At 51.7% G+C, this 26,794-nt stretch overlaps 1 protein-coding gene across 2 annotated transcripts; it reads right to left on the reverse strand.

The window, feature by feature from the left end:
• Nucleotides 1-590: 590 nt before the first annotated feature.
• ENOX2 (ecto-NOX disulfide-thiol exchanger 2) lies at nt 591-25,199 on the reverse strand. Of its 2 annotated transcripts, XM_064427315.1 has the most exons (15): nt 25,088-25,199; nt 17,517-17,654; nt 16,047-16,178; nt 14,327-14,482; nt 13,416-13,622; nt 12,517-12,750; nt 11,457-11,669; nt 9,872-9,978; nt 7,673-7,787; nt 7,153-7,334; nt 6,538-6,645; nt 5,703-5,759; nt 4,615-4,723; nt 4,265-4,350; nt 591-2,995 (listed from the first exon to the last, which is right to left on the reverse strand). In XM_064427315.1, exons 3-15 carry the CDS (start codon nt 16,141-16,143, stop codon nt 2,864-2,866), a joined length of 1,803 nt encoding a protein of 600 aa, XP_064283385.1. In that variant the 5' UTR covers nt 16,144-16,178; nt 17,517-17,654; nt 25,088-25,199; the 3' UTR covers nt 591-2,863. The 2 variants fall into 2 exon arrangements, with proteins under 2 accessions (XP_064283385.1, XP_064283384.1); XM_064427314.1 differs by lacking the exons at nt 17,517-17,654; nt 25,088-25,199 and having other exon boundaries at nt 16,047-16,194.
• Between the last annotated feature and the right edge of the window lie 1,595 nt (nt 25,200-26,794).

The following is a 26,794-nucleotide window of genomic DNA, read 5'->3' on the forward strand; positions in this document are numbered from 1 at the left end:
AAATGAGAGCCAGAAACAGCGTGTGGAGAGAGGGCAGGGCTGGATGGAAGGAACTGCACTTCCCACGCTGGACACGGAGCCTTGGCAGGGATTGCTCATTGCTCAATCCCCTCCATCCTCAGCTTTCCCCACTCCCATCCACGGGCAACCAGACACCCCCGAAGCATCAGCTGTGCAGGCAGGTGAAAGCTGAACTGGGAACATGCTGCCTGGGCTGGTTGGGCAGGGCCAGTGGATGATTCCCACCTCAGCTCTCCATGCAGACCTTCCTGGTGCTCCACCACAGCATCCTCCCTCCCCATGACAGTGTCTGGCACAGGCTGGGCAGATGGATGCTCTCCACATCCAGGCTCCCTGCAGAGCTCTGCTGTTGAGGAGCTCACAGACCTCATGGGGTGGAGCTACAGCTCCAGTTCTTCCCAGAGGGTTACAGACCTTGGAGAGCCTCCTAAATCTCTACCAACACCCAGAATTGGCACTTCTTGCCAATTAACACACCCATGAGCCCTTTGGGGGCCACAGCCAGGCTCCTGGCCCATGATCATGGAATGGTTTGGGTTGGAATGACAAAGAAAGCAGCAGGGTCAAGATTTGCCCATAAAAAATGTTTATTCTTTAAAAATACAGCATTCATCTGCAGGGACACAACTATGCAGAACATTTTTTAAAAGGGTTTTTAATCTGCTCCCAGTGTGGCAAGCGGTCAGTGTTGGGAGGAGGGAGAATAGCCCATATGGGAACAGCCTGGTCCCAAGGGAAGATCTCTGCCACCCATCCCTGGATGTCACCTCAGCAGCCCATCTGCAGGATGGATTTCTCCTGGGAGAAACCTCAGCCCCTCTGGAAAGGCCCTGGGAGAGGGGAAGCAGGACCCCGAGGTGCTCTAGCCCTGACTCACTTCCACAGCACCAGCCATTGCCCCACAGGTGCTGGCTCCTCTCCCTTCTGCTGCCCCATGGAACAACCTGCCTGCTCTCTCCAACAGCCCCAGCTCCCTCAGACCCCCAGGAGGTGGCTCTGGCTGCACACGGTGCCCTGGCCCCATCCCAGCTCCCACCCTGCAGCCAACAGAGGCTGGGACCCAGCAAGTCCTTGTGCTGCGGGAGCTGCCCCACTGGGGAGCCCAGCCCCGGCCCCACTGACCCCACACCTTCCCTGACTCGGGGCTGCTCCCAGGGCTCTGCAACTGTCCTGATTCCTGAAGTTTCTTCCTTGATTTTCCCAAGGAGAGCTCTGAGTACACACCACCCTGCTCTCTCTCCACTTGGCTGACCCCAAGGGACAGGTGGCACGGGTGCCACGTTCCCAGCTGGCACAGAAGGGGTGTCTCTCTGTGACCACCCTGGCTCCCCCAGTGCCCAGGGAGAACTGGTGCCAGGCTCTGCCAGTGGGAACAACAATGAGGAGGATGATTTATTGGGGCTGGAGGATGAAGGTGCAGGAAGAAGTCCAAGGGATCTGGAGAGACCTCAGAGCCTTGGGGTGAGTGGGAAAGGGAGCAGGAGCACAGGGAGTGCTCTCCTCTGTCCTCCCCACTGCAGAGAATGGTTAGAGGAGAAACAGAGCCAGCAGGTCAATAGCTGGCTCCAAGCCTGGTGTCACCAGTGGAATTTTGGGGTTTTGGATGAGGAACTGGTTCACACACCATCAGGTCTCTGTGCCAGGTACACAGAACACACCAGACATGTCCCTGTACTCACCTGGGCACCACCTTGGCCATGGCACAGGGTGGAGAAGCACCTGGCAGGATGACACCAGGGCTGGGGATGTGTCACACATTCGGGAAATGCCTGACAACAGGAACACATGAACTGGGGCTTCTCCCCCAAAGATGAGGTGGGATCAATAGCCCAAGTGAAGGGCACCAACACCTGGGGCATGGGAACAAACAGGAGGGGCTGGGACATGCCAGCTGCCATGCTGGGAGCACGTTGGGATGTCCAGCAGAACAGGAATACTGCACGGGGTGACTGAGACCTCTGCAGGTGACACCAGGCTGGGAAGGTGAGGCTGCTGCAGGCAGGAGAATCCAGAGGGCCCCAGGCTGGGATGGGCTGAGCTGTGCTACCCTGCACCTCTGCACAGCTGGGCAGGAGCATGGCATGCACTGGGAGCATGAAGAACAGGGCTGGGAAGGATCAGGAGCAGAGGAGTCCGTGCTGCTTGAGCTTGGTCTCCAAAGCAAAGCAGGTGAAGGAACGGGGTGGTAAAAATCACCAAAAGCCAGGCTGATGTCGCTCTGCTCCACCCACATCCCCTTCCCATGTAAAAGATTCTGTACAGACTGACCCAGAGCACAAGTGGCACTGCCAGAATCCCCCTCTGCCCCCACCTCAGCTTAACTGCTAACAAAGAGAACAGCAAAAAAAGAAACAATTCATTGGCTCAGAGGCCCCTGAGCCGTCTAAATCTGTTTAAACAAACCTTGGTTTTTACTAATAGAAATATCTTAAAAATGCCTTTTTTTTCCCTTTTGATGGTCTAGAAACAAGAAGATGCCCCTTTGTTGTTGCTTCAGGACAGTCAGTGGCTGTTCCTAGCAGAAGGAAGGTTGAGGAGGAGGAATTTGGGCACACAAGCACATACAACATTGGCAGAACACAGAGTCAACACGCTGTGCTTCAAAGGGTCAGGCAGGAGCTTTTTTCCCCAAATATATTGAACAGCACTTGCCCATTAACAAATAACTGATCAAAGCAGCTGCAGAACTTGGAGGTTCTTCCTGTGCTGCTCTGGACTTGGTTTCACTTTTACACTTTGTACCCCGAGGCCGTGGTGTGAGGGAATCATCAGGAACAGAGGAAGGAGCATCCCGGGTTTTCTCAGCATCCATATCCCACTGTTTCCAGCGTTAAGTCAAAGCTCAAGTCATTTTCAATCCATCAAAGCCACAAAACTTCCACCTCTTCTCCAGGCTGGCCCCAACCCCGCTCAGCTCCTGCCGGAACGTGTTCTGCAGCCGTGTCATGAGAACTTCCACCTCTGCCGTGCAGATCTGGGGAACACAAAGAAAACAGGACTGAAAGGGAAGATGGAAGCCCTGACGGCTGGTGATAATTCAAACTCAAATAGTCACACGGCTGAAGTTCATCCAGGCTTTCCCTGAACTCCTGGGGATAATGCTGGGACACCAGGAGCTGTGCCAAGAGCTAAGACTGGGGTTGCACCACTGCACAGAAAGAACCTGAGGTGAGCCCAAGGTCCCACACTCAGGGCTACAGGCAACTTCTGGAGGACTCTTCCACGACTCCAAACCACCTTGGATCTTAATTTTTGTGCTCTCTGCTGATCTTCTTGATGAGAATCATGGACAGGGAACAGGGGAAAGATATTCCCCTTCCTTTCCTGTTGGCAGCTTCAAGAAATCAGGTTGTACTTCCAAGTACTCCTCCTGCCTCACCTCAGGCCCAAAGACCTGCTCAGGGTTAAAAATAACATCCCAAACTAATCCAAGCTCCTGCAAGAGTCAAGGAGGAGACAGAAGAGCTCAGAAGGAACACAAAGGACAATGGGAATAGTCCTAAGTGTGAGTGAACATGATGCCATAGCACAGGTTAAAGGGTGGGCTCTGCACAGGGGTTCTCCCAAGCAGAAGCTTCCAGAAGCCCTTCTCTGCACTGTGGATACCAAAGAGGAAGCTCCAGAAGGCAGCCGAGTGCTATGGATGGCAGTTTTATAGAAGTTCCAAACCAAAATAAAGGCAGCTGGTGGCCCCACAGCCAAATTCCAAGCTAGAATGAGGAGATAAAATTATTAACTCTGTCTTTATAAGGCTGGAGTGAGCAAGGCCAGGAAGCCACGTTTTCTTAGGAAAGGGTAAACTAAACATTCATTTATATACTCAAGCAGCTGGATAAGTTCCAATCCCAAGACAGGATTCCCATGCCTGTGGGGCCTCCTGTCCCTGGGGCTCTTTAAGGAAGACAGCTGGCAACTGGGATAGAGGAGATGAGATGCAATTCCTTCCAGAAGCCTCGTCACTGCTGCTCCCACTTACTCCAAAAAGGAGCACAAAGCCAGTGGGACAGGGGACTGCTTGGGTATGTGGTTAGTGGTGAACCCCAAAGCTGGGCTGCTTTGGGCAGCCTGGGATAGTGGTAAGCATCCCTGCCAGGACATGGAACTGGATGGGCTTTGAGGTCCCTCCCAGCACAAACCATCCTGTCATCCTGAAATTCACCCCATCCCTCGCTCTCTTCCAGCAGATTTCTGCAGGGAGTGGAGCCCAGGCCTCACTGTCCAGCCCAGCCTGTCCCACACCCACCTTGCTGTCCAGGCGCTGCAGGTAGGAGCAGATGTACTCAATGCTGGCTCCAAACGGATGCACGTGGAGAAACGTTGAAATTATCCCTGTGGAAAGGAACACCACAAAGGTCATTGTCACGAGACAAAAGCCAGCTGGGAACATCAGCCCTGTGCCCCTGCGGGCGGCCAGGGGTCACAAGGTCGCACCCTGACCCCAGCAAAGCTCAAGGTTTTCCTCAGTTCCAGGACTCCCACCTCCCTTGGGATAACCAAAGGAGCCAGAGGTGGGCAGGAGGAGTGCAAGGTCACCTTGAAGCAGGGCCCCCCAGCCCAGGTCTCTGGAATCACCACTGAGCCAGCAGAACTCACCAACTAAGAGAACTTCTCGTTCAGATTTCACAGGGCTGTTGCTCAAGGTCTTCTCCACTGGACATTCTTTCTCCTGGCTGCAGGCACAAACTCTGGACATGCTGCTCTCCTGCAAAACAAACCCACAGGAAACGTTCCAGACAACCTGGCACACCAGGGACTGGCTTGGGCAGGCTCCATAAAGCGTGCAGGGGTGTTCTCCTGGTTTTCTGAGTCACTGCATCCATCACTGCTGTATCTGAAGTTTATTTTCAAAAATGCTCCCAGCAAAGCACAGCTGTGTCCATGGCAGGGTGTCATCCACCAAGTGAGATGAAAAGGTCACAAAGTTCAGCAGATGCCACCACACAGCCTGCACCAGCCCTGCTCCCTGACATGACATCTGCTCCACAAGTGCCCTGCTTTAAACAACAAAATACAAACCAGACTGTGGCCTTGCCATGACTGATTAAGCTGCAGAGCTTTATTTTTCAAATGCCCACACTGACACAAATGGGATTAATCAAGTGCCATGGGGCTGCACAGGGCTTAGGATCAGACTGTCCCTGACTTGAGTTTGTGGTACTGAATTAAAACAGAACTGGCCATAATTTATTATCCCTGACATAAACATAACAATGCAAAGATGGTGGCGGCACTAAAAGCAGAACTTGTTTTTATTGCCTAGTTTTATGCGGAATTCCAGTGGCCTGAGAGCTGTGGACAGCTATAAGTGGGAACAGCTTCCAGTGACCAGTGAGATGGGCTGGAGGGAGGCCAGTGACCAAGATAGAACTGAATGGTCCCCTGGGTTTGCTCAAATTCTTACACCAGCGCAGCTCTCAGCTCACAGGGCTGAGGCTGTGCCCAAATGGCCTGAGCTTCCACATTTGCTTCTAGATGAGAAAGAGCAGCTCTGCCCTGTGGAAGCTGATCCAGGGACTGCAGCCCAGCAGCTACACTGCAAACCCACAGCCTGCCTGCTCCTGAAAATCACAGAATCATGGGATGGGTTGGGCTGGAAGGGACCTTAAAGCCCACCCCATTCCACCCCCTGCCATAGGCAGGAACACCTCCCACTATCCCAGTGCAGCAGCTCTTGGACTTACATTGCCTTGGCAGTCAGCTGCATCTCCCTCCTTGTCCTCTTCATCTGCCATGCTCTGCTATATACGGGCAAAAAAAGGAAAGATTACTGATGATAATCTGTTATTTTTGTTTTGAAGATCCTGCTCTGATGATTACTGGAAACACAAAACCATTTTTAGTTAGTAGAAAGGCATTATCTTCCCTAGCTCCTGGCACAAAAAAGTGGGACTAAAAATGGAAAATTAGATAAACCCAGTATCTGGCTCTGTGGGCCAAGGGGGAAGTGCTGCCTCATGCTTCTTTTGTAATTGTGTCTGTGCTACAGAGGAAAGAACCCAGCAAGTGTAGTCAGATCCACAATCAAATCGGGGGGATCAAACCTGAGAAGCAGCACTATGGATTTCTGTTTGGAATTCTGCATGGAATAAACCCAGCAAGAATAAAAACATTAAAACACTCAGAAAAATGTCCAGTTCCAAAGTGGTTTATGGAGGGCAGATCAAAACATGCCCCTAAACCACAGTTGTAAATATCAGTGTCTGATAACTGAGACCTTTTTTCTTGTCTTTTAAGAGCTCACGCTGCAGAAAACCCTGTTCCAGCTGTGACACCACTGTACACTGTTCAGTGACAGTCCTATTTTAATTATATAGCTGCTGAGATTGTCTCATAGGTACATGAAGCAACTGCAGGTCCACTCCTGACAGACATCCTGCAATTGGACAAGCAATTTTTCCTCACTTTCCAAGGACAACTGCTCAAAACCAGGGCTGGGCATTCTCACAGGGAGCACAGGACAGATGTCCTTCACCACAAAGGTGAGGACTGCACAAGGAAGACCTGCATGGTACATACCTGCTCCTTCAGGTTTTCTAGTAACGTTTCTATTTTAAGTTTGTCTTCTTTCACTTTTTCCAACTCAGCTTCTCTCTTTTTGTACTCCTCTTGGACTTTCAAAAGATGCTGGAAGAGAAAAGATAAAACTCTTAACCTGCCTTCCACCAACTATTGTTCAAAGAACATAAAATTTAGAAGGGCTTTTCCATGAAGCCCAGACACATCATGTCCAGAACCACTGCAAGATAAAGTATAAAAAAAGGATTCACCTTAGAAACGCCTTTGCCTATTAGCATAGAAAAAAGCACAGTTGTATGAACATGGGGAAATAATTCCATCCCCAATGGACGGGATTTCCCACTTCCTAACTCAGCTGGTTTGGAAGTCACAGTAAAGAGCACACAAGGAATCCTCCAACTATGGATTGCTTCCATGGGACTTATCAGCTCATACACAATCCCTGGTATCAATATTTTCTTTGAGGTTTTTTTAGCAACACTGGACACAAAGTTGCTTCCCCCTGCCAGATTGGATCCTGTTAAAATCCAGAGTGTTTTTCCAAGTGTTTCTGCCACCCATCCCAGCCTCCTTCCCCTGCAGCACGGCCCCAGCTATGGAAAATTCCAGGCCCACCTTCTGCATGCCCTGCAGAGCCTGCTGGAGGAGCTTCATCTGCTGCTCCTTGGTGGTGTCCTCATCCCGGGAGGCCTTGCCCTGCTCCTGCTTGAGCAGCTCCACCTCGTTGCGATAGGCGTCCAGCTGCCAGCGCAGGCTGTCGTTCTCCTCCTTCAGCGCCTCCACCTGCGACACCAGCGCTGGGCACAGACAGCAATCAAACAGTGCACACAAGGAACCCCTGGCTGCTCTGGGAGCAGCAGCTCGGGCTACAAATCCTGAGCACACAAAGGAATGGCCCCAGCTGTTTGGGATATCACAGGGCTGGAGCCCCTCTGCTCTGAAGCCAGGCTGGGAGAGCTGGGGCTGTCCAGCCTGGAGAACGATCCAGGGAGATCTCAGAGCCCCTTTGAAGGCCTAAAGGGGCTCAAGAGAAGTGGAGAGGGACTTTGGACAAAGGATGGAGTGACAGGAAAGAAACCTGCCAGAAAGAAACCACTGAAGAGAAGCACCTTATGAGCTGTAAAAGGGATTTTACCTGACTCTTCCGTTTCTTTCATCTCTGATGGATCTTCTATTTCTTCATCAGACATTTCCATCTCCTCCTCTCTCCGAATGCCCATCAGCTCATCATTGTGGATGTTACGGATCTCCTGGGGTTCAGAAGCAGAGAGGGTTTCAATACAGACTTCGAGGAAAAGGTTGGCTGAATGAAAAGTTCCTGAAATCTAGGACTGCAAAAAACAACTCCAGGACATGACTTAAAAAATGGCACAGATTATTAGATCAAGGGTAATATCCAGCACAAGTCAGAGCTACTGGGATTATGGACTCTTCCATCTCCCTCCTGCTCTTGTGATGAGGCAGCTCAGCCTTGCTGTGCAAACCACGAGGAACTGGAGTCAGCCCTAATTCTCTGGAGCCAAAAGTCCAAACCTGAGCTGCGACAGAGCAAACCAAGCTACAGCTGCACCCCTGCATGCACAAGGACCTTGTCAAGGTGACCCCAAAAGGCTGAGAGACCCTTTATCCAGCATCTGTTATCTACAATGAGGTAAGAGACATTTTAAATTACACCTAAAAATGTATCACATACTAGCAACATTTTTATAAATATGTAGTATCTGCCAAAATCTGTACCAAGAAGCTGCATCTTGTGGCTTCCACCTTCCCTTAAGAGCAGTCCCTAAGCTGGGGGAGAGCAGCAGACTGAGCCTGGCAGCTGAAGTGCTCCTGAAAGAGGCCTCACCAGTAGTCTCACAACCTCTTCCTACTGGGAGAACTTACCTTGGAACAAAAGACAGCTCCAACTGGAGAGAGAGCTCCCACCCCAGGCACAGCCAGTGATAAGAAGGCAGGGAAGAATGGGAGCACTGGGCTCAGAGTGAATCTGAATCAGCACTTGGCTCCTCAGGTGGAAAAGAAACCTTGGCTCCTCTTTCAGCTGTTACAGAGATTTGACTCAGTGGGATCTGGCAAGTCCCACAGGTACAGTCTCATGGGGAGATCACAGCTGTGAACTTCCCAGGACAATGTGGGGATGTAGTGTTCCTGCACGGTGAAGGATCAGCCACCTGCTTGGTACCAGCAGGACCCTGGCTGGGCATGATCCAGAGTCCTCCCAGGCTGCAGCTCTGCAGGACGCTGGCCTGGACACCCCAATCCACAAGGATCACAGGCCTGGACACTGCAGTCCATAGGGGTCACAGGATACCTCCAGCCCATGGGGATCCCAGGCCTGCACATGCCTGGCCTGTGGTGATCATGGATCAGCAGCCTCTCAGCTTTACTGAGATTTACTCTGGATGTCAAATAATCTCAAAGGTGAAAGACACCTCCTGGCTTTGCTGGGATAGACTTGCTTTCCAAGTTTGTAGTAAGGAACTTGATATCCCAGACAAATCCAGAACCACAGGAAGATTTACATTAGGGGTAAGGAATGACAGCCAAAGGGAGCAGGACAGGGTGGAGTGGGATAAAACCTCAGGAGACTCCACAAGGCCAAGTGCAAGACCATGCACCCACAAAGTGGCAGCTGGCAGCACGGATCTCATCACAGCCTCCAGGACAAACATCTCCCCACCCATCACCTTCCAATGGACACCCTTTCTTTACCTTAGCCTCCTTATTTCTGACATTCTGCCTGACTCTCTTATCTGATTTTATCAAATCTTACTGGACTAAGAACTATTCTTCCTCCCAAAGGAAGAGCAGTGGGAGTGACAAGACTTTTTCCATCAGTTCCTGTCTGAACACCATCTTTAAACCACACATTTCATCATGTCACTTCATGGGATAAATACACAAACATGAGAACATCCTCCCTCAAGCTTTCCAGGCTGTTCATCTGCAATTATTTCCACCTCAAGGTGGAAATATCACATACAATGTGATAAAAGATTCTGACAAAACTTAAGAGTTGTTGATGTTTTATCTCTCTAGAAATCCTTCTTCCTTTAATATTAAAACCAGCAGAAAAACCAACATTTATTATCAGTATTGTGACTATTATTGTGCACAACTTCCATCAGCAGACAGGTCTTGATGTGTTGCTACTGGTGACACAAATACCAAGAGAAAATGTATTACCTGTACCACAAGAGCCTCCTGAGTGATTCCACCTCACACTGTGAAGGAAGGTGTTGTTACCCATGCGAGCATCGCGCAAACTGAACATCAACATCCTGACAAGCAAGAGACCGTGCTGGAGGATCTAACACAAGAAAAGATTACCAACCTCTGCTTGTTTGCACCACACGCTGATGTTCTTACGCTGAGCTTTCGTGAAATGGTCCCAAGCCTTTTGTTTGGAGGCAGAATGGTACACGGCCACAATCTGCTCGACTGGAGTGGCAAATCAGCAGCAAATCGGGCCCGAATAGCATCCAGAGAGGGCGAACAAGAGGAGTAAAGGAGTAAAAAAGTGCAATCAGGCAGGTGGTTTGGCTCCCCTTTTTCATAACACTGCACTGTGCTGATGCTACACTCAGGGAGGGGGCTCAGTGTCTGGAAAGAGCCTTGAGGGCTTCACCAGGCCAGTGCCAAACGCTCACAGAGCGACGACCAACTGAGGGCTCAGCTCTCAGCTGGGAAAAAGGCAGGACACGTGGAAAAAAAGGCAGCACAGGTGCTGAAAAATATCCAAATACGCTGTGTGAGGCTGGCTGTCAGTGTAAGTTCAGAGGGGCAGGACTCACTGCTGAAATGAGGTGATGAGCTACAGCCATGAGTTGGCCTTTGGACAGTGCCACAGCCTGTGTGAGCTACAGGAACATGACCAGGACCAAAGCAAAGGCACAAGCCATCAGCTATTCTTGGTCCTGGGATTTATTCCTCCTGCTTCTCTAGAAAATTTAGAGGATTTGGAATACACAAAGTGTTTCTCCTTGGCTGAGAGCTCACCCACAGCACAAAACACATCCACTTGATTTTTTCTACGCTTGTGATGCAGTACCCATAATGCTCACAAAATAAACACATCTCCCTGCTCCTTAGAGTAAACTAAGAGTGGCTGAGATATCAGTCTTGGTTTTAGAGAGTGGAGTTACACACTAGTCTCTATTACTACTTACTCTGCAGTGCTCACTGTATGTCCCTCTGGACCGTGTGCCCATAGTTTTTACTGCTAACAGAATTTAAAGGAAAATAATAATTTTTTTAAAAATCAAGTAACAGCTAAAATTACTGGATACAAAACCAAAAGTTAACAATGTTCAAAAACTAGGCAAGGTGCTCAAAGAGAATTAGTACAATTGTGGAAGAGGTACTTGTAATGAAGTAAAAATATTCAGATTTACCAAAGCAAGGATGTGTAAGAGGCAATGAATGCTCTGAGGAACTATTACAAATCACATCCTGGAATTAATACAGTCCAGGCCTCTTCCTTGATTTCCTGGTTTTATAAATTACTGGGATTTGAAAGACCCAGGGCGTGCAACAGGGTGCTGGAAGCACTCTGCTGCTCCTACCTTTTGCGAACAAATCTTGCACACTTCGCTGAGGCACCAGATTCCCAGGAACTTACCTTGTCTGTGCACAGGGGGTTGAAAAGATGACAGAACTAATAACAGACGATAATTTAGAGGAAACAAATTCAGAATTCATTCTCTCCTCCCCCCCGATGTGGACTCTTACTTCAGTAAAAGGTACCACAAGGGATTTTGCCAGGTTAGTGACACGTGATTCCAAATCAGCCAGAGCTGCACTGAAGCAATTGCCACTTCTTTTCCCAGAGCCCTTTTAGTGGGGCCTCTCCAGACTCTGGAAATTAAGAGTCTTCCCTACATCAGACAACCAACATCCAGCTTGGAGACACTACTCACACTGCACCAGGATCCCTGAGAGAGCCAGTTTGAACTTCTCTTTAGCTTCTTCCATCTCCTTCTCATGAGCCGCCTTCTCGTTGACGAGCCTGCGTATGTGGCTGTTGGCCGACTGGATCATGGAGTAGAAGTTGTTGGCAGTTCTCCTGTTCACTTCCCCGCGTTCTATCCAGGTCAGCAAGGTCTGGATGGCTTCAGAGAACTTGGTGTCATCTGTAGCAAGAAAGGACAACATTACATCACAGCTCTGGGGTGGCCTGGGCAGTTTTCAGGTCTTTTCCTCAGAGCTGAACTGCTCCTGCAAAGGTCAGCATCCTTCAGGTGACTCATCACAACTCCTGGAAGCAGGGAAGGATCTGAACATGTGGCTGTACAAAGGAAGGCAAGTCCAGCACCAAGCTGATGAGCAAATCACCTGCTGAAGTGCAGCAAAAGGAGGAACAAGCACCAAAACTTACTGGAAAACGTCACATCTTCTGAGATGGACCCTTTTGTGAAGGGAAATGACCTCCAGCTCCAAATCATCAGATCACAAATGAATCTCACTTCCAAGGAGGTCTTACATTAGTCCTTCCAACCTTAACCAAAATTACCTGGAAGAAACTTGTACTGAACGGTTTTGATTTGCACAACTTTCCTGCACTCAACAGGTTTGTTCAACCTTGGGAAGATAAGATTTAAGGGAGACCTCGTCACTGTGTCCTGGGGAGGGCTATGAAGATAGCCCTCTTTTACTCTTAAGAGTCACGTGAAAAGGATGAGGGGGAATGGGTACTCCTGGGGACAAATTTTCACAACAGCAGCATTGTGAAGTGCTGGACACCCCAGTACCAAGAGGCTTTCAAGACTAGGCTGGGCAGAGTGTTGGGCCATCTGGTCTAGACCATGCTTCCATCAAGAAATGTCAGGCCAGGTGAGCCTTCAGGTCCTCTCCATCCTGAGATCCCATAAATATGATTCAAGCACGGGGGATTTTTGACAAAAGAAGGAAGATGGCAGCAGAGCTGCTGCGCGCTGACCCCCGGAGAAGACGGAGCTCTGCCTGACCAGCCCCCCTCACCTTTGAGCTTCTCGGCCACCACGCTGCACTCGTGGTCGGAGTAGTGGACAACGGGCGGCGGGGAGGGCGGGCGGAAGCGCTCCTCGGCCAGGCGGCGCCGGTGCCGCTCCTCCCGCGCCAGCATGCGCTGCTTGCACTCCCACTCGTACAGGTCGTCCCGCGCCTGCGCAAAGTCCACGTGCAGCCGCCCCGTGTCCTTCTTGTCCGTGCTGGAGCCCAGCCGGATGCGGTAGCCTGGCAGGAGGGAGGGTGGTCAGCAAGACAGGGGACCTACCTGAGGCTCCCGTGGCTAAAGGAGCCCAGAGGGCAAAAAAACAGGGAAAAAAAACCCACTAAGCCAAATAAAACCCCACTAGGGCAAGCCAACCAGCCCAGTAAAACCCCACTAGGGCAAGCCAACCAGCCAAGTAAAACCCCACTTGGACAAGCCAACCAGCCCACTAAAACCCCACTAGGACAAGCCAACCAGCCAAGTAAAACCCCACTAAGGCAAGCCAACCAGCCCAGTAAAACCCCACTGGGACAAGCCAACCAGCCAAGTAAAACCCCACTAGGACAAGCCAACCAGCCAATTAAGTCCAGCCCACCAGTCAGAAAATTAGGAGCAACTGTCCATTTCTAGGCACTAGCTACAGAATTAGCCAGACATTCATCCATGTAAGATAGAAACAGACTCTGCACCTCAGCCCAGTGTTTTGTAAACATTTTCAGGTGATAATGGATTGCTGCCTTTCCTCTCAAGAGCTGTTTTCATATATTTAAACAGAAATACAACAGCAGCAGAAGGCAAACTGCCACAGCACCAGAGAAATCTGCCCAAATCCTATTGCTCTGCCTATAACAACCACCACAATTCTGTCCCAGAATTTTAAGCTCCCCTCTGAGCCAAGCACACCCACCAGACAGGTAAAGTGCCTTGTCCACCATGAACTCCTCAGCAAAGCGGATGTGGCAGAAGTTCTTCTTGCTCTTGCGGATAGCTATGACCTCCCCACACTGCTCAAACACCTCCATGATGATCTGCTCCGTCCCGTTTTCCGGCAGGCCTCCAACAAACACTGTCTTGCACCCTGGGGGCCTCTCTCTCGTGGCCGGAGGGGGAAGATCTGAAGAGAGAAAGCAGAGCAGGTCAGGTTTTGGGTTACCAGCACACATTCCTTCCACCTGCTCCTCTCTCCTGAGAGATGACCACACCTTCCTGGCTTCCTCCCAACGCATACCTGGCTATGCCACACTCAGATTTATGGAGTGGATCCACAGCACTACTGAGGTGCTGGATAAAAATAAGCTCGTTCACCAGCATATTTGCAAAAAGAACAACTTGGGAGTCTGGAGCCCTCCAAACACTCTCATGAGTGCAGGAGGTTCACTAAGCTGCTGTCAAAGAACACAAGCAGCACCAGGAGCTCAAAACTTTGTTGGAAGGTGCTATAAAATCACAGCTTAAAAAACTGCCCTAATGTAAATAACACATAAAAAACATACTCAGGGGATTCTTTCTGCTGCAACTGCACACACTCCAGACTTGTGTGCTTGAGCTACACCTCACAATGCACACAAGAATCAAACCATGAGGACTTCAAACACCCAGTGACTGGAATGGCTTCTTCCCAGACCTTATCAATGTAGCAGCTGAAAAGGCTATTTCTGGAAATGGCAAACAGTAACAAGAACAGGCTTTTCCTGTTGTTCTGTCACCCTCTTGCCAGCAGTGAGTCCCAGGAATGGCCCTTTTCTCACACACACCTGGGTTTATACAAACATAAACCCAGGGATACCCTACAGAGACACAGCACAAGCAGACAGTTACGTGGGTTAGGTGGGAAGAGAGTGCAGCTCTTGCAGTGAATGATCTCCTTCACAGCCGGCATATCCGGAGGGATGGGAGGTGGGACAATGCCCAGGCCTGGCATCATGGGGTTGATCGGAGGGATTCCAGTCATCATTCCAAGAGCAGGATCAAAATCTAAATGGGGCAGAGAACAAGGGAGTCAAGCGTGGGGGGGGGTAGAGGCATACAGTGACTGTGAGCTATGACAGCAAACGGGGAACACTCCCACGCATGCCAGTGAAAATCAGGAACATGCCAACACTGAACTTTAGATCTGTGCCCTTAAAATAATATTTTTAAACTATTTCACTGCTCATTGCCACAGTCAAGTTTTCTCTGTTAAAATAAATTACTTCCTTCTCTCCTCTGCAGACACTGGCTCCCATCTAGTGTCCAACCCTCCCCAGAGAGGGAACAAAAAGACACCTGTGACATATGGAAACAGTGGAAAACCTGACCCAATTTGATAAGTAGTTCAGCAGCACAGACAGTTGTGACACAGGCTTAAGGGCATCAGGAAGAATTTGTACGTGGAAAAGGTTGCCAGGCATTGGAAGGAGTGGAGTCTCCATCCCTGGAGGTATCCACTGATGTGGCACTCAGTGCTCTGGGCTGTTGACAAGGTAGGGATCTGTCACAGGTTGGACTCAACGATCCAGGAGGTCTTTTCCAATCTAAATGGTTCTGGGATTTAGGGCATCATCTCAGCAAGCAGACAAGTGCAGCAATTCCAGCAGCTAAGAACCTGCCATTTCCTCAGTATTTTGAAACACAGTCACAGCAAAAACACAGATCTGAGGCCAATCTTCTGCCACCAACCAGTGTTTTTGAAGGGACAAGAAACCTTCCTGTTCCAACTGTGCAACATGGATGTAGGAGTACATGGGAATTGTACCCTTATCCATGGGACAGGCTTGTATTGATTTTTCCTTCATGGAAGAATGTCAGCAGGAAAATGACATGGAAACAGCATCTCCACAGCAAAGCCAAATGTGAAACAAGGCCTTGGGGACAGGAGAGAACTCTATTACTGCTGAGAGAGCTGGGGCTGTTCAAACTGGAGAGAGAAGGTTGTGCTGTCTGCCACCACAGACATTCCCTCCCCAGGTGAGCAGGCAGGCCTTAGGGCAGGGAAAGCATCCTTCTTAATGCAGCAAAGCACTGGAACAGTCAGTTCCATTCAGGACTTTGATGTCCAGCATCCTGCACTGCTGGGAAATCAGGCACAGCTCAGCTCTGTTCCTGCAGGAACTCTTTCATCCAGTACAAGATGACTCAGCCATGCACATGTATTTCACACTACAAAGTGGTCAATTCTGTAGCAGAATTCTCCATTAATTTCTGCCCTATCCATTTGCTACCCTGTTGCTTTCCCCTTCACCTTCCTCCCTTTCTTCCTTACCAGCCATTGCAGTTCAGTTTAGAGTAACATGTTCCTGGATATCACTGGTTTCCTGACCTCTGTGTGGCACCCTCCTCCTCCTGCTCCACTGCAGGATACCTAGGGGTACCCCACAATAACTACTATTTGCATTAAAATACATGTATTCTCATCTCCTCTCAATTCAGGTCTCTAAATAAATCACTTTATTTATTTAATAAATGCATTTCAAAGACAGCTCAGTGTGTACGTGGTGGGTGTCTACCCAGCCACAGTGCAACAGGCTGTTCCCAAAGAGCTGTGACAGGCTCAGCTCACCAGGCAGGAGGGGCTGTCCTGTCATGCCCATGGGAGCCATGCCCAGGTTGTTCATGGCGGTGGCCCAGGCAGTCGGGTCGGACATTGGCAATCCCATCAGAATGGAGTCCAGGCTCAGATTTCTGCCACCATCTGCTGAGAGGAACATAAAAGTGATTAAGGGCTTAGAGCAGATCTCAGCTCTGCCCAGCGAGGCTCTGCAGTGTCAGCACCCAAAACCAGAGCTAAACCCAGGCTCAGGGAAGAGCCAGAAAAAAAAACCCGATCAGTGCTGTGCCTCTGGAGCAGCTGGGACCTGGAAAACACCTTACAGCACCTCAGTTATGGTTCATCCACTGCAATTAACAGCTCTAAGGGGCCTTGAAGGAGCACTGATTAAAGGTAAGGAGACACTGATTCCTCACAAGAGATTTAGGAACAAAGGACATATCCAGCAGGTATAAAATGTCAGACTGCACTGAACTGAAGTGAGCTGTCCCAGCAGGATCCTCCCACTTCCATTGGAAGTACTTTGTCAGCTCATCAAAACCATCATTAAACTGTGCTGTAAAGTCCCTCACTCTCTTTCAAGGATTTTTAACTCTCCAGGGAAACAGCTGCATTTCACCCTCTCTTTCTGCAGCTGAGGGCTTTGCACATCACTTTCCTTCTGCCTCAGGTGCAGCCTCATCCTCCCCCTCTGCATCTGGAACCTCCCCAGAGAAGTTCCCAACTCATTCCCACAGACTGCTCTGTCCATGCTGTGACATCCCACCTCCATAGCACAAGCAGGTGCCACATTTTCCCAGTCACACTGGTGGGATGGCAGTTTTCAGCCACAATATAATCTGGAAAGACATTATTCTTTTTTTCCCAATGCTCTATGAGAAATCCTGAAGCTGGCATCTAGGAAGTTTTCCTTGCAAGACTCCTTGATCTGACATTACAATATCACACAGTTCTTTTAGCACTTTGTTTTTATGACATTATCTTAAGCGTGAATGTCTCCAGTCATTCAGCCTGAGGTGCCTTATCCTACTTTTAATTAAGGTCATGATTTTAAGCTTGAGATTCTGTTCAATTAGGAAAATACATCTATTTGGACAAGTATAGAGAATCACAGAAGGGTTTGGGTTGGAAGGGACATGAAAAACCATCCCACTCCAACCCCTGCCATGGGCAGGGACACCTTCCACTATCCCGGGGTGCTGCAAGCCCCACCCAGCCTGGCCTGGGACACTGCCAGGGTTCCAGGGGCAGCCACGGCTGCCTGTGCCAGGGCCTTCCCACCCCTCCAGGGAAGAACTCCTCCCAATATCCCATCCATCCCTGCCCCCTGGCAGTGGGAAGCCATTCCCACTGTATCACTATGTACTCCTTGGGGAGACCCCACAGCCCAAGCCTGGCTCCAGGCACAGCCACACCCCAGGATCCAGGCCACTCTTCAGGGAACCCCGAGTCCTGCCAGCAGGGGAGCTGCTATCAGCTGACCTGGGGGAATGCTGCTCCTCTTCCTCTTTCCCGGGCCACTGCCATCCTCGGCCGGACTGTCGGACGCGCGCGGGCCAGCGGCGCTGCCCAGCCCCAGGGACTCGCTGCTGGCCGGGTCAAAGGACAGCTGGTTTAAACCTGAGAGACAAAAGCACACTTAGGGACTTGACTAACTGGTTTGTAATGCTTCTGGATCACTGTAGTGAGAGAAATGCCCCGTTCTGGGTACAAGGAGCACTCCAGGCCTTGAAGGAATCCTGACTTCTGGCCCCCAGCCCTGCCTGATCTAAATGTTACACAATAAAATACTACTCACCAGCAGCAATTCCACCACCCACACAAATCAAACTGCCTGACCATGTAAGCCAGGGGTGCATCTTCCCTGGCCTGGAAACTCAAAGGACAGGATTTTTCCCTATTTCTTCAGCCCAGGAATGCACTGTGAAGAGTTATTTAAGTTTCACACGTTGAGAATTCACTTGGAGTGATTTACTACCAAAAAAACTGAGAACATCTTCAAAACGAGAAGATGCTGTTGGAATTTTTGTTCAAGGAGTCTGCCACACAGCTGCTCTTGGTCACTGACATGGAAAGACCTCTGAGATGCACATCCCAAAAAGGGGAGCTCCAGACCCCCTGAGCTGCACCCTCCTGTCAGGGAGCTGTGGAGAGCAAGGTCCCCACGAGCCTCCTTTTCTCCAGGCTGAAGAGATGGGTCCAGTGCCCTGAACTGACCACTGAGTTCCTCATTCCACCTTCTGTCACAATCAGCACTTGCAGGGATGCAACACCAAAGGAGCATTAAAATATCAAGTTTGATTTACCTTTGTCTCAGCAAATTCACCCTGAACAACCAATACAGGGAAAAAAAAAAATAATTTCTGGACCTATATAAAGTGATAAAAATATCCCCATTTCTAAGGTGCTCTGTGGAATCAGCAGAATTGAGAGCAGCAACAATGACAATTATCCCACCCCAGGGTACTGATGGGCTGAGGCATTCGTACCAAACCTTCCTCCAGCCCCTCTGCAGCGTTGTGATTTCTGTTCCAGAGGATTCCACTTCCAAGAACTGAATAAACATGGCTGCTGGGTCTGGCCGTAAATAGCCAAGTGGGTACAGGGAGCCTGGCGGGCTCCTCTCCGAGCCACTGAAAGCTGAGAACGCAAGAAGCAGCCAAGAAAACAAGGACTATTCAGCTGGCAACAACAATAGTCACGCCCGGCCACGCAGGATGCCTACAATGCTGTGGTAAATATTCCAAAGTCAAAATATCATGGAGGTCGTGAGGGCTCAGGAAAACAAATCTGAACGCGGCAGGTTAAAAATAGAGAGGCCATGCACAGGGAAGACAGCAGAAGGAAGGAAAAGGAGCAGTTGTAAGCCAACTTTGGTATTATCCATGCAATAGAAAAGGCAAAATTGAACAAGTTTTCCTGCATTTGGGAATAGAGAAGGATGGAGAGAAGCAGTGGGACAGCTGCACACTGGTGTCACCAGCATGGACAGACACCCTGCTCTAGCTGAAGACAACACTGTGGAGGCACCTGGCACTGACCAGCACCTGAATGCCAGTGGACACTGCTCCAGCCACTGCTCTCCAGACCACTGGGGAACTCAGGCAGCCACTCACTCCAACGATTTCCAGCCCCAGTTTGAGCAGGAATCTCAAGTGTCCCACATGTCCCCAGGGCCAGCTGACAGACAGAAACAAAGCAGCCATCAGCTGGAAGGCTCTGGGTGGAAGAACCTGTGAGACCTGGAGCAGGAGCCTTGTCCTCAGGGCTCCCCAAAACAGGACCAGCTACCATCCACCAGAACCTAACAACAAACACTGAGCAGAAAATTCCTTGGGAAAGCTTTGCTCTCACTTCATCAGGATGGAGAAAAAGCAAATGTCCCAGTAAAGTAAAGGGCAGTATGGGAAGTGGGTGATGGAAGCTGTAAGAAAGGGACCTTGCTTGCTGCTCTCTAGCAGCAGCTTGCTCCAAAAATTAAAACAAGCCAGAGAGAAGATTCCCAACACACTCTGGAGTAAGAAACTCCTCATTATGTTAGATTTGCCACCCTATACAGGATAAATGCTGTGGACAGCAGCCAACTTTCAGACCCACCTGCCTCTCTCCTGTCATCTCAGCCAGCAGCCGAAGCTCCAGCCACACCCCACTGGGTACAGAGAACGGGCTCAGAAGAAAGCTGAAGCTGCAGAAAATCCTCTCTCCTGGGCTCTGAGCAGGATAAAAGCTGACAGGCTCAGCCAGTACAGCCAGGAGGCACAAACAGGAGCATCCCTCTGTCCTTTGTGCCAACCAGAACAAGGTGTCCTTGGCCATTCCAAGCTGCTCTGCTCAGGAGGGAAGGCACCAGCACAGGAGCAAACCACAGGGGTTTGCTCGGTATTCCTGTAGTAAACCAGCCTGGAAAGGCCAAAATAAGACTTCTTCATTTGCTGGGAAATGCAACACAGAAGTAAGAGGGGAGGAGAAAATCTGGGTTTCCAGCAAGTGTCAGAACTGGTGTCAGCACTTCCAGAGCCATATGTGGCACAGGTGTCAGTGTGCCCTTCATCTCCCTGTTCCTATCTCCAGGGCTTTTCAGAAGAGTCCATTTTTAAGAGTGAGACATGAGGCACTGCCATAATGCAGTGACTAAACATTTAAAAATAAAAACTTGGGCTAGAAGATTCTTCAGCACAAAAACGGATCAGGGAAAGAAGGGGGGATGCTGAAAGATGAGCAGAAGGAGACTCTGAGCAAGGCCTCTCCCACAGCACAGCAGGTCCTTGTGGGTGGTTTTTCCCTCTGGAAACAGGTGCTGAGCTGTGCCTGATGGGAAGAGTCCACAGCTTCCCACTGGCCTAAGCAGCACTGACAATGCACAGCCCACTGTCCCACTGGGCTGGGATCAATCCAGGTCTGCACTGGGGCTAAATATGGCTGCAGCTTCCACAGCACAGCTTCAGAAAGGGGCTGGGGAGAGAGGAAAGATCTCAATGTTCCAGGCATAAATCAAGGAAAGTATCCATCCTCACTGGGTCCCGTGCCAGACCCGGGACAGGACTTGGTTTCTCAATCCTGCTAACAGAGCTGGGCCATTTGCCTTAATGACCAGGGGAAAAATAAACCCCAAAAAGCCCCTGAGGCAAACTCAAAAGCCTGTTTTAAGATCACTCCCATTACCAAGAGCTGGAAACACTGGAAAACACAACCAAAACACAGGACTGTGCAGCTCCTGTGCAACACTCCCAGGACCACTTACAAACACAGCAGCCACAGAGCTGCCAGCTCAGGATTTGGGCAAAATGCTCCCTGCTGGGTTCAGGAACATTCAGTTAAGTGGTGCCATGAGCTCTGCCACAAGCCTGGCACTGCTCTGGAGCCACAAGCTCCAACTGCAGCCTCACTCTGCCCAGGCACTGGAACAGCTTTCCTGCCATCCAACCAGTTAATAAACAGCAGAAATATAAACCTCTGCCCCAAAACTCAAATGACAGCTATTACCAGGTACTCTGACACTGTCACACACCCAAAAGCCTTTCAATGATACACCCAAAAAGCCTGTACAGGCTGGTGCTTGTATGGTCGTATTTTGGGGTGTCCTAGAACTCTCTCTGCTACACTGGGTCACACTTTGGGGTGCCCCAGGTCCCTCTGAACCCCTCAGGTGACATTTTGGGGTCCCCTGGGCTCCTCTGAGCACATATTAGGCTTCTCTTACTGAGCATCAGGGGAACTCCAGAAATGGGCTGACACAGGCTTTACTATAAATACGGATTTACCTTTTGCCAACATTGGCAAATTTAGGGAATAAGCAGTGCTCAGTCTGAGCAGGGTGCCTGAGTTTTTTGGGAATAAACTGGATTCCAGAATACACTGTGGCATTGATTACACAGTTCTCATTTTAAGCCCTCAAGAAATGAACTTGAGAAGATACCAAAGTAATCTGCAGCAATTGATTAGAACACAAGAGAAAAGAGATCAGCAGGGAAGGCAGAGGAGAGGGATTCCAAAGCTTTGAAGTTACATTTTGATCCCATCCATTTCCTTTTAGAAACTAACTCCCAGGTTCAAAAACTACTGCTGGGCTCGTGTACGCTCCTCTACAATACTCCTGGCTCAATTATCACTGGTAGACTTCCCAAACATCAGGCTGAGCCAGGAGCTGGCCAGGCACACTGACGAGAGCAGGACAATTTTGACACTGACTTCTGTTAACTCCAGATAATCCTGCAGGGCAGCAGGAGCCATGCAGGGAATCCCAGAACCCCCCCGTGTTACCTGCAAACTGCAAGAGGAACATGGCAAGATGCTCATCGTAAGGTAGGAGTTCAGACAGTTCTCCCACTGCTCCCAGCTTGGCTTTGTGTTTGAAAATCCGAGTGCCAGGCTGAGCTCCCTCACTCAGCTCCCAGCACAACGGGAAAGCTGGGACCCAGTGACAGCAGAACTGCGCTGGGGCAGGCAGGACAGCCCAGGCATGAGAGCCCAAGCTGGCCCGAGGCTGGCACCCAGCAGCTCCACGTGTCACCATCCATCTCCTGTGACTGACACCCATAGGCAGATTCCTGCATGCAGGGGACGGAGGCGGATGAGCAGGTGGGGAGGCAATTAACAGCCAGAGCATCTGAATTTGCCAGGGATTTCATCCATCACTGCTCTAAGCACTGGCACGCAGCTCAATAAACCCTGTTTGCATGCCCGAGATTAGTGGCCTTTGCACTGAAAGATTAATTCCTGGTAATCCTTGATGGTAAGAAGCACACTGCTCACTTTCCTTGATTCTGGAAGCTTGCATTTGAAAGAAATATATTAATTTCAGGCAGCTAATTATTCTAGCAGGGCTCTATAGAACTAAGAGACACAAAAAGCCCCTTCCTCCTTTGTGCCTGAGAATGCAGCAGTCAGCAACCGTAGTCAGGGACACCAACCTGCAGTTTTCACAAAAATACAGTCACAGCAGCAAAAACAGGGGAATTTGACCAAGTCCTGTATGAGCTGTGCTCTTCACTTGATGTTATAACCCAAAACAAAGGAAAAAACTCCTTACCAGCACGTGTGTACACGTATGTGTGTCACTAGCAGTGACCTAACACAGCCCTTGGTGCTTTCCAACAGTGAAACCTGCCATGCCCTCCACACCAAATTATTAAATACTCCATGAAATGTTTTCAGGATGCTCACAAGGCTCTGCCAAACAAGCCTCCCTCTGCACACACGTCTATGAATTCTAACCCTGGCATTTCCTGGGGTTGAGCTGCTCGTGCTCCAGGGGGTGCAGAGCAGGCAGCTGCAGACAGCTCAGTCCCATCCCCTTCTGTCCTTACAGACTTCCCTCAGCACTCCTGGAGAGCAACATCCAGCAAGTGCCACCTCTGAACAATGCTCAACAGCTCCCATTTTCAGAAATATCTAGGAGAAGAAAGCTCCTAGGAAAAGCTAGGAGAAGAAAGCTGATGGGCTAAGGGATGCAGGACTAACCACAAAGAGCTGCTGGGGAAGAAAAAAAGGGGAAAGAAAATTAAAAAAAAAAACCCAAGAGAAAAAAAGGGAATACTCAAAAAGAACAAAAACCCTCCAGTAAAGGCAGCAGTCAGGATCATCAGAAAATCCCAGTGCGGAAGCTTGGACTGATGGGCAAGAGAGCCTCGTGGAAAGCCAGCATCAGTGTGAGGAACTGAGAGTGGAGCAGCTGGACAGAATGGACATGCTGGAACTGAAATAATGTCAACAGAAAAGTTGGGGATTAAGGGAGAAATCTCACACCATCTTTGGAAGGTATACAGAATACCTCAGTAGCAACACCTGATCTTTGCAATGACTCGGTCGGTGATTGAACCTCATCCCTGCTACCAGCTCCAAACACATGACCTTCAACACAGAAACCTGACCTCACCCCAGCTCCCACAAAGCTTTCAACAACTCAGCTCAAGGCCCTTTTTAATGAGATCCTCAAAATTCCTCAAATAAGCCTTGAAGAAACAGAGAACCCAACCCCTTGGCTTCCAGCACAGGGAGGAGTATGGCTGGAATAAGAAGGAACACAAGTTGGGAGGGACAAACTCCTATCCCAGGTCACCTCCGTGCTTTCCCACGGTCTCACAGCTCTGCTGCAACTTTCTGCAGGAAAATATGGAAAAACACAATGGCTAATTAATGTAGCTACAGGGGAAGTAGGGATGGTGTAGACTGACGAGGAGCTTACCCAAGGATTAATGTTTGTGTAACAAACACGTGGCACTAAAGAACAAAAACATCTCCACGCAGCGTGACATTGATGGACATTACTGGGAACAGCACACAGCACCAAAATATGAGGAAAATAAGAGACAAAGAAGCACATAAACTAAAGAAGCCCAATATAAATGCTCAAGGAACCAAATACTTGCATGCATGTGCATATATGAGTTACAGTCAGGGCCGTGGGAGAGCTGCAGCCCACGGCAGCTGTGGGCACCAGCGTGAGCATCCCCAAAGCTCCCTGTGCTGCCCATGGACCATCTGCTGTGGCACCACACACCCAGCACAGTGTGAGGCTCAGGGGAGAAAGAGCAGAGCCAGGTGCATCCCACCTCGGGGGAAGCTGCTGCCACCTTCACCCCCACCCCTTCTGTAAGCCGCTCATTCTTGGAACACCAGAGTAATTTCTTTATATGCAGCAAATTTCTCCCTGTGCCATTTTCACAGGATTATTGAGATTGAAAGAGACCTTCAAGGTCACCCACCACCACAATAACCCCTAAAACACACGCCCAAATGGCTCTTGAACACTTTCAGAAATGGTGCCTCCACTCTGAGCAATTTATTCCAAGGTCTGACCGCTTTGGTAGGGAAACAATTGCTATTGATTGCTAACCTGAACCCACCTTGGCATAACTTGAGGCGTTTTTCCTCTCACCTTGAACAAACACAACACGGCACAAGGTCCCGACCCGCCCCTCCTGCCAGGGAGCTGTGCACAGCCACAAGGTCCCCCCTGAGCTCCCTCCTCTTCTCCACGCTGAGCCCCTTTCCCAGCTGCTCCTGGTGCTCCAGACCCTTCCGTAACAACCTCCATCTTTTCTGATGTAATTTTAGTGTCCTTTTTGAAGTGATTTTAACCACCACTGAAACCAAACAGTGGCACAGACACTTCCCGTGTGGAATAAACTTTCCCACACGGCCTCCCCAGCACCAGACGGGCCCGGAGCCCCGCGGGTGTCCCCGCCGGTCTTCCCCAGGTCCCGACGGCTCCCACGAGGCTGCTCGGGCCCTCCGCGGAACTCCCGGCAGGCTCGGCCGGCCCGGAGGCGCGGAGGAGGCCGCTCCGGCCCGGCGAGCCCCGCTGCCGGTCGGGCAATGGAGAGCAGGGGGGCCCCTCCGCACGCCCGGGGCCCGGCAGGCAGCGCTCCGCCCGCTGCTGCCGCCCGCCGCGGGCCGGCCCCGGCCGCCGCTCGGCCTTCCCCGCTGAAATGGGGCGGGGCGGGGCGGAGCCGCCCCCGCTCCCCGCAGTCAGGGTCCCGGGTCCGGGTCCGGGTCCGGGTCCGGGTCCGGTCCGGGTCCGGTCCGGTCCGCGCCCCCCGCCCCGCACTCACCGCCCGGCCCGGCCCGGCCGCTCCCGCACGAGCCGCCGCTTCCGCCGCACGCCACGCCCCGCCCCGCCCCGCGCGCCCCCGCCGCGCGCGCCCATTGGCGGGGCGGCCGCTGCGCGCGCACCGTGACGGGCACGTGACGGCATCGGCGGGGCGGGACCGGCCACACCCCCGGGACCGGGACCGGGACCATCCCACCGGGACCAGCCACACCCTCCGGGACCGGGACCATCCCACCGGGACCGGCCACACCCCCCGGGATCGGGACCATCCCACCGGGACCGGCCACACCCCCCGGGACCGGGACCGGGACCATCCCACCGGGACCGGCCACACCCCCCGGGATCGGGACCATCCCACCGGGACCGGCCACACCCCCTGGGACCGGGACCATCCCACCGGGACCGGCCACACCCCCCGGGACCGGGACCGGGACCATCCCACCGGGACCGGCCACACCCCCCGGGACCGGGACCGGGACCATCCCACCGGGACCGGCCACACCCCCCGGGACCGGGACCATCCCACCGGGACCATCCCACCGGGACCGGCCACACCCCCCGGGACCGGGACCATCCCACCGGGACTGGTAACATCCGCCCGGGACCGGGACCGTTCCACCAGCATCTGGACCATCCTACCGAGGACGGTCACACCGACTGGGGCCATCCCACCGGGATCGGGAACGTCCCACCGGGAACACCTGACCGGGACAGGGCCGGCCCCGCAGCCGCGCCCCCGCCGCTGTCGCCCTCCTTTCGGCCGGCCCGGTTCTGTTTCCGTGGCCCCCGGTGCCGCCCCGAGCCCCCGGCCGCGAGCAGAGAGCAGCCGGGCACAAGGGTGTTTATTCAGGCAGGGCAGCAGCGGGACAGGCGCTCTCCATCCGTGCCGGCCCCGGTGTGCAGCAGGGTTGCTCCGTACCCTCCCTCCATGGTGCAGCCGCTCCCGCGGGCGGTGCTCGGTGCCGCGGTCCCCGCGGGCTGGAGCGGGACAGCGGCACGCGCTCTCTGCCGTGAGGGATGGGAGCAGGCCTGGCCTCACAAGGATCGGTGCCGCTCCAGGTTACCCCAGCAGGGGCTGGAGATGCACCCAGGGATGGAGCCCAGCTGTGCCTGCCTGTGAGCCCCCACAGCCACGGTTTGCCGAGGGAGGAGAGGCCTCAGTCCCAGAGTGAGATGCCCAGAAAGGGACGCTCCACTGCAGGGGGAGCTCTGCCTCCAGCTGCACCTTGTCCCCCACCTGCACAGTGTCACAGAATCTCACAATGCTTTGAATTAGAACTTAAAGCCCATCCCATTCCAACCCTCTGTCATGGGCACCTTCCACTGTCCCAGGCTGCTCCAAGCCTCAGCCTGGCCTTGGGCACTGCCAGGGATCCAGGGGCAGCCCCAGCTGCTCTGGGCACCCTGTGCCAGGGCTGCCCACCCTCCCAGGGAACAATTCCTTCCCAATATCCCATCCAGCCCTGCCCTCTGGCAGCAAGAAGCCATTCCCCCTTGTCCCATCGCTTCAGACTCGTGTTCAAGGTCCACATTCTCCATCTCTCTTGTAGGCTCCCTCCTAGTGCTGGAGGCGTCCCCTCTCCCATGCAAGGCACTGCAGTGTGTTCATGGCACCAAGCAGGCTGCCCGAGCCCTGATGCCACCTGGACAGGGTTCCTGCCCGGCCAGGGCTCCTGCTCCTCCATCCTGCAGCCTGGCAGGTCCAGTG

Source organism: Passer domesticus, chromosome 7, assembly GCF_036417665.1.
Source record: "Passer domesticus isolate bPasDom1 chromosome 7, bPasDom1.hap1, whole genome shotgun sequence".
In the NCBI taxonomy this organism is placed as follows: domain Eukaryota; kingdom Metazoa; phylum Chordata; class Aves; order Passeriformes; family Passeridae; genus Passer; species Passer domesticus.

Coding starts and splice junctions, on each gene's coding strand:
- ENOX2 (XM_064427314.1), bottom strand. CDS start 16,194: ATGTTCCTCTCAGCAGATGGTGGCAGAAATCTGAGCCTGGACTCCATT. Junction 11,670..12,516: donor GGTGGCCGAGAAGCTCAAAG/GTGAGGGGGGCT, acceptor TTCTTGCTACAG/ATGACACCAAGTTCTCTGAA. Junction 4,724..5,702: donor CAGCTGACTGCCAAGGCAAT/GTAAGTCCAAGA, acceptor TTTGTTTTGCAG/GAGAGCAGCATGTCCAGAGT.